Source organism: Nerophis lumbriciformis, linkage group LG08 (genome assembly GCF_033978685.3).
Source record: "Nerophis lumbriciformis linkage group LG08, RoL_Nlum_v2.1, whole genome shotgun sequence".
In the NCBI taxonomy this organism is placed as follows: Eukaryota; Metazoa; Chordata; class Actinopteri; order Syngnathiformes; family Syngnathidae; genus Nerophis; species Nerophis lumbriciformis.
The window spans coordinates 45,334,978-45,342,500 of NC_084555.2; the positions used below are offsets into that span (position 1 = coordinate 45,334,978).

Here is a 7,523-nt window from a genome sequence, read left to right on the forward strand (position 1 = left end):
TGCTGTATAATAGACTGCATTTATATTATTCATATGTAAATAATGCTGTATAATAGACTGCATTTATATTATTCACATGTGAATAATGCTGTATAATAGACTGTATTTATATTATTCACATGTGAATAACACTGTATAATAGGCTGTATTTCTATTATTCACATGTGAATAATGCTGTGTAATAGACTGTATTTATATTATTCACATGTGAATAATGCTGTATAATAGACTGTATTTATATTATTCACATGTGAATAATGCTGTATAATAGACTGTATTTATATTATTCACATGTGAATAACACTGTATAATAGGCTGTATTTCTATTATTCACATGTGAATAATGCTGTGTAATAGACTGTATTTATATTATTCACATGCGAATAATGCTGTATAATAGACTGTATTTATATTATTCACATGTGAATAATGCTGTATAATAGACTGTATTTATATTATTCACATGTGAATAACGCTGTAAAATGGACTGCATTTGTATTATTCACATGTGAATAATGCTGTATAATAGACTGCATTTATATTATTCACATGTGAATAACGCTGTATAATAGGCTGTATTTATATTATTCACATGTGAATAATGCTGTATAATTGACTGTATTTATATTATTCACATGTGAATAATGCTGTATAATAGACTGTATTTATATTATTCACATGTGAATAATGCTGTATAATAGACTATATTATTCACATGTGAATAATGTTGTATAATAGACTGTATTTGTATTATTCACATGTGAATCATGCTGTATAATAGACTGTATTTATATTATTCACATGTAAATAATACCTAAGTGAAGTAGCATAAAACACTGAAAGTTATTGTTCCTATATCACCTTTGTTCAAATGTTTGTTCCACTTGGGGCGCGGGCATCTTGTCTGACTCACACCATACACAGCCTTCCTTGTCACGTATTCTTCCTTTTCCCGCTACCCATCCAGTAATTCAAACTGATCCAGCAGCGCGATTGTAGATTGTATTATTTACAAAAATCAAGGAACAGAATATTTGGGAAACAAAATAGCATATATAAAGCCGAGGTCTACAGACAGGTGAGGTCAAAGACGGTATGCTGGTGCCCGACTGCCAATCACGCGCCCAGCGCGCTCCTGCCCCTTATAGGCCTGCGTGGGAACTTTTCACCACCTGCAGAGGGTGCACACTAGAGATGCGCGGATAGGCAATTATTTCATCCGCAACCGCATCAGAAAGTCGTCAACCATCCGCCATCCACCCGATGTAACATTTAATCAGAACCGCATCCGCCCGTTGTTATACATCTAATATAGACGATGCAAGGCATTAGTGAGGTTATAAAGCTTTTGCCTGTTAAAGAAAGGAGACTGATCCAATGCAGCACAGACATTCGCATGCCACGCTGTCACGGCCCAGACGCACACCAGTGCGCAATCATATGGGAGCCGCGCTGAGCGCACCTCCAAGCGCGTCTCGCTGCCGGCGATGGCCGGGTATGGGCCCAACGCTCCAGCGCCATCCATTTTCAGGGCTAGTTGATTCGGCAGGTGGGTTGTTACACACTCCTTAGCGGGTTCCGACTTCCATGGCCACCGTCCTGCTGTCTATATCAACCAGGGTGAGCCCCACCCCTTTCGTGAGCGCACTGCGCGCGGAGTGACCCCTGTTACGCGCCCCCGGCAACAGGGGTGGCGGGCAGGTAAGCTGCGCGGGCGGAGCGCGCGGAGTGACCCCTGTTACGAGCCCCCGGCCACGGGGGTGGCGGGCAGGTAAGCTGCTTACCTGCTGCGCGTGACGCCGGCCGCGGCGAAGGCGGACGAGCCGCCTGAATCTATTTAAAATCTTTTTTATTTTTATTTCAACCGCCCGACCCGACCCGCGGATAAAATCTAATTTTTTTTTATTTCATCCGCCCGATCCGCGGATAATCCGCGGACTCCGCGGTTGTTCCCGCAAACCGCGCATCTCTAGTACACACTGACATACACACATCAATCACTCAAAAATAATAAAATAAACATGGATTCAAGTATGGCTCTCTATTAGGCTCCTACACTAAGTGTTTATTGTTTATTGTGAGCGAACTGTGGTGCTGAATATCCCTCAGGGATTCATAACGTACTTTCTATTCTATTCTATTCTAACGTACCTGTGTTGCCTAATACGGGAACTTTGCCCCCACCAAGATGGCCGCCACGTAGGCACGTTGCTGTTGAATACATGTCTATGTTTGTTGTAACCCTTACAGCCCCGCCCACTCGATATACCAGGAAGATAAAGGTCGCCTTTCCGCTGGATGACAACACTTTGGCCAGTGTTGCGGGCGTTTAAGATAAACAAACGACAAACTAGTTACTAACTAATTAAGTACTATAATCGGTAAAGTACGCGGTAGTCGTCATAAACTCGCTCGGCGCGTGTAGCTTGCTGCTACAGTTAGCCACTTCGCTAGTTTTTGCCAAATTCGAGACTGAAATTACCCAAAACTGCTGGTTCATTCAATATGGGCTCCAGAGCGTCCACGTTACTCAGGGAAGAGGAGATTGAAGAAATCAAGAAGGAGACCGGCTGTGAGTTGTGTGTTTATTTCTATCATTGATAAACATAAACATCAGTGGGCTAGCTAGCCACCATGCTAGTTTGCTTTCGGGGATGTTGCCATTTCCTGAAGTTGCATCTTTACAAGGAAATTGATTAGGAACACATTTTATGGCTTCCAGTATTATTCTGTTGGTTTTGTACTGGCATCATAAAGCTTGTCATGTCTTCTTATTATTTCATTGCAGTCTCCCACAGTCAGATCACTCGTCTGTACAGCCGCTTCACCAGCCTGGATAAAGGAGAGAATGGAACTCTGAGGTGAGGACTCCTTGTACCAGTTCTTACTCGTGTTGGAACTAGGGATGTCCCGATCCAGGTTTTTGCACTTCCGATCCGATACCGATGTTGTTTTTGCACTTCCAATCCGATACCGATACTGGCCTATCCGAGCATGTATTAAAGTTGAAAGTTTTTTAGCCTACTTCATACTTGCCAACCCTCCCGGATTTTCCGGGAGACTCCCGAAATTCAGCGCCTCTCCCGAAAACCTCCGGGGACAAATTTTCTCCCGAAAATTTCCCGAAATTCAGGCGAGCTGGAGGCCACGCCCCCTCCAGCTCCATCACGTCCGCTTTCCCACAATATAAACAGCGTGCCTGCTCAATCACATTATAACTAGAATGATGGAGGGCAAGTTCTTGGTTTCTTATGTGGGTTTATTGTTAGGCAGTTTCATTAACGTCCTCCCAGCGCGACAACAACAGCAGTCACGTTTTCGTCTACCGTAAAGCAGTTCGTCTGCCGTAAACAGCAAAGTTGTGACACTCTTAAACAGGACAATACTGCCATCTACTGTACATGCATATGTGACAATAACATCTACGGCTTTTAGAGAGTGCAGTGCACAACTGCGCACACAACAAGGAGACGAAGCAGAATGCATCATCAGAGAGGGTGTTCAGCATGGTTAGGAAAAGAGTGACAGAGAATAGAACAAGGACGGACAATTCAACCCTTAACTCAACAATGAGTAGATGAGTGTTATGTGTGTGTATATGTGTAAATAAATGAACACTGAAATTCAAGTATTTCTCTTATTTATATATATATATATATATATAAATAAGAGAAATACTTGACTTTCAGTGAATTCTATATATATATATATTTATTTATTTTATTATATATATATATATATATACATATATATATATAATAAAATAAATATGTAATTAAATAAATAAATATATATATATATATATATGGGCGTCACGGTGGAAGAGGGGTTAGTGCATCTGCCTCACAATACGAAGGACCTGAGTAGTCTTGGGTTCAATCCCGGGCTCGGGATCTTTCTGTGTGGAGTTTGCATGTTCTCCCCGTGACTGCGTAGGTTCCCTCCGGGTACTCCGGCTTCCTCCCACCTCCAAAAACATGCACCTGGGGATAGGTTGATTGGCAACACTAAATTGGCCCTAGTGTGTGAATGTGAGTGTGAATGTTGTCTGTCTATCTGTGTTGGCCCTGCGATGAGGTGGCGACTTGTCCAGGGTGTACCCCGCCTTCCGCCCGATTGTAGCTGAGATAGGCTCCAGCGACCCCAAAAGGGAATAAGCGGTAGAAAATGGATGGATGGATGGATATATATATATATATATATATATATATATATATATACATATATATATATATATATATATATATATATATATATATAATTCACTGAAAATCAAGTATTTCTTATATATATATATATATATATATATATATATATATATATATATATATATATATATGAAATACTTGACTTGGTGAATTCTAGCTGTAAATATACTCCTCCCCTCTTAACCACGCCCCCCCCACCTCCCGAAATCGGAGGTCTCAAGGTTGGCAAGTATGGCCTACTTAGTTGTCAGATTCATTTTGAAAATGGTTTTAGTACTCTTGATAACAACTAGCCAGCTGAATTAGGTGAGTTTGAATAATACACAATGGTTGGTAACAAGAAACTGACCTGTTTATTCAAGGATAAACACAAAATAGACAAAATTATACATGACAAACAGAAATGGCATCATTGAACAGCAAAAAAGTGAACAGTATAAAGTGCAAATAATGCTGTAAACATTATTTTAAAAAAAAAGGCAAAACACACAAACAACCTGAGTGGGATAAAATGTCTATAACTCAGCATCAATACTTGCTCTTGAACAAATGTAAACTTAAAAAAAAAACAAAAAAAAAACTATCTACACACTAGGGATGTCCCGATCCGATATTTGCATCAGATCGGCCGCCGATATTTGCCAAAAAATGCGTATCGGCAAGGCATGGGAAAATGCCGATCCAGATCCAGTTTAAAAAAAAATTCCGGTCCGTGTTTTCCAACGCACCGATTTAAATAATACATACATAATACATCCCTTATTTTCGTTCCGCATTTTCCAGCACACCTTCAACACATCCACAGGTCTGTGGATTCTCACGCAATTGCTTTTAGCTGCTGGCATTACACGACTGGCTCTTCTCACTCTTTCCTGTGTCTCCTTCTCACAGACAGCAAGCGCACCTTCTTACACACGTCACATACTGTCACGTCATACGTCACATACGTATACGCCCTCCCCGAAAAGAGAGGTAGCAGCATGGCTAACGTTAGCTGTGATGCTAGCGCAGCTGGGCTAGCAATGTTCCCTCTAAGGTGCGCGCCTGTGCAATTGCGCACTGCTCAAGCGTCCTCTGCGCACGGCAAATATATGCCACGCACAAAATCAAATAAAAAATAAGCGCATAACAGTTTTCGTCATCATTGTTCAAATATTGTAACGTCTGTCGAGACGCTTATCTCCGTTCGGTGCCACACGTCCACACCATCAAAATGCAGAGGCAAACATTTCCACATCAACACCGTATGAAAAAAATAGTGATTTTTTTTAGTTGTGATTTCCTTCTCTGCATGAAAGTTTAAAAGTAGCATATATTAATGCAGTATGAAGAATAATGTTTTAATGTAGACACATAGAATCATCATACTGCTGTGATTATATGCATCAAGTGTTCATTCAAGGCTAAGGCAAAATATCCACATATATATTGTGTATCGCAATGTGGCCTTAAAATATTGCAATATTTTAAAAAAAAGGCCATATCGCCCAGCCCTAGTTCAATGGTGCCATTTCTGTTTGTCATGTATAATTTTGTCTATTTTGTGTTTATCCTTGAATAAACAGGCCAGGCTTCTTGTTACCAACCATTGTGTATTATTCAAACTCCCCTAATTCAGCTGGCTAGTTGTTATCAAGAGTACTAAAACCCTTTTCAACATGATTCTGACAACTAAGTAGGCTAAATAACTTTAAACTTTAATACATGCTCAGTATTGGTATCGGATCGGATGTGCAAAAACATCGGTTTCGGATCGGAAGTGCAAAAACCTGGATCGGGACATCTCTACTACACACTCCCTTCAATTGTTTGCCCCCCTTGACTGCAGTCCGAGCATAATGGGGAGATGTGTTGGATGGTGCGTCGAAAGCCCACTTTACTCACGAGAGATAACACCAGGGCAATTTTAATATTACAATAGGTTAGAAGGTAAAGGAGCATGTGCAGTCAAAATAAATTGCATAGTTTATGTGTGTTAGTACATGAGCAATGCAATATTTTTTTAGATTGATCGCATGAATTAACTTATTTTTGACACCTCTAGTTATTCCAAACAAAGTTAACGTGGATGTTTTGTTCAGATAGCATAGCATACATTTTGGGTTTTTCGTAGTTTTACTTTTGTAACCGTATGTAGTAATGGCAGCTCGTTCCATCAACTCTGTGCATTTTTGATGTATGTTATGTCCTTTATGTCCTCTATTGTTTTCATGTTTTTTATCTTTTTGGTTTTCTTTGTTCATATATTACTCATCGTTCTGGAAACATATTTTATTACCAGCAACACCAGTGAAAAAGCTTGTTGACTAGTTTGCGTCTTTATGTATACACTGGACAACTTCCTCAAGTCAAACTTGAGGAACTTGGTGTCAATTTCAGAGTTTGTGATTAACTCAAGAGTTTGATCATTACTGTAGGAAATGTGTGCAATAAGAAACGAGGCCGCCAATGATTACATTTGCTACAAAGGGTGTGTAAATCCACTGTTTACACATAACAAGTCTGGGTTCATCTTGTCCTACCGCGTGTTGTCACGTTGGCAGTTAAGGTGACTTGAGCTTTTTTCAAAATGTTATTCGCAGTTGTCCCAACAGGAAGTAAGGTAAGTTTAACACAAGAAAAGTATGTAAGATCTGTTGGATAGGTAAGAAAGACTAGCAAGATCAGTAGGAAAGATAAGTACAATCTATATAATAAAAAAGATAAGTACAATCAGCAAGATAAGATAAGTAATGTAAGAAAAGATAAGTATTATTAGATAAGTAAGCTCAGTAAAATAAGTAACATAAGATATGTGCAGTCACTAAGATGAGTAACAAAATCTAAGTACAATCAATGATAAGAAGGATAAGTAACATAAGATAAGTACAATCAATAATACAAAGGATAGGTAACATAAGATAAGTACAATCAATGATAAGAATGATAAGTAACATAATATAAGTACAATCCACATAAGAAGGATAAGTAACATAAGTACAATCAATGATAAGGATAAGTAACATAATATAAGTACAATCAATGATAGGAAAGATATGTAACATAAGATAAGTACAATCAATAATACGAAGGATAAGTAACATAAGTACAATCAATGATAAGGATAAGTAACATAATATAAGTACAATCAATGATAGGAAAGATAAGTAACATAAGATAAGTACAATCAATAATACGAAGGATAAGTAACATAAGTACAATCAATAATAAGAAGGATAAGTAACATAATATAAGTACAATCAATATAAGAAGGATAAGTAACAAGTACAATCAATGATAAGGATAAGTAACATAAGTACAATCAATGATAATGAT

At 38.8% G+C, this 7,523-nt stretch overlaps 1 protein-coding gene and 1 long non-coding RNA gene across 2 annotated transcripts in view; one reads left to right on the plus strand and one right to left on the minus strand.

The window, feature by feature from the left end:
• The first annotated feature begins 2,255 nt into the window (after nucleotides 1-2,255).
• The window catches only part of chp1 (calcineurin-like EF-hand protein 1), a 14,662-nt gene continuing 9,394 nt past the window's right edge, over nucleotides 2,256-7,523 (plus strand). The window contains exons 1-2 of the mRNA XM_061969023.1: nucleotides 2,256-2,572; nucleotides 2,789-2,861. Of these exons, the coding sequence (XP_061825007.1) occupies nucleotides 2,506-2,572; nucleotides 2,789-2,861 (140 nt within the window). The 5' untranslated portion in view covers nucleotides 2,256-2,505. The remainder of the gene's footprint in view (nucleotides 2,573-2,788; nucleotides 2,862-7,523) is intronic.
• LOC133611866 (uncharacterized) overlaps nucleotides 2,566-7,523 on the minus strand; it is a 5,464-nt gene continuing 506 nt past the window's right edge. The window contains exon 2 of the long non-coding RNA XR_009816061.2: nucleotides 2,566-2,832. This is a non-coding gene — a long non-coding RNA (uncharacterized lncRNA). The remainder of the gene's footprint in view (nucleotides 2,833-7,523) is intronic.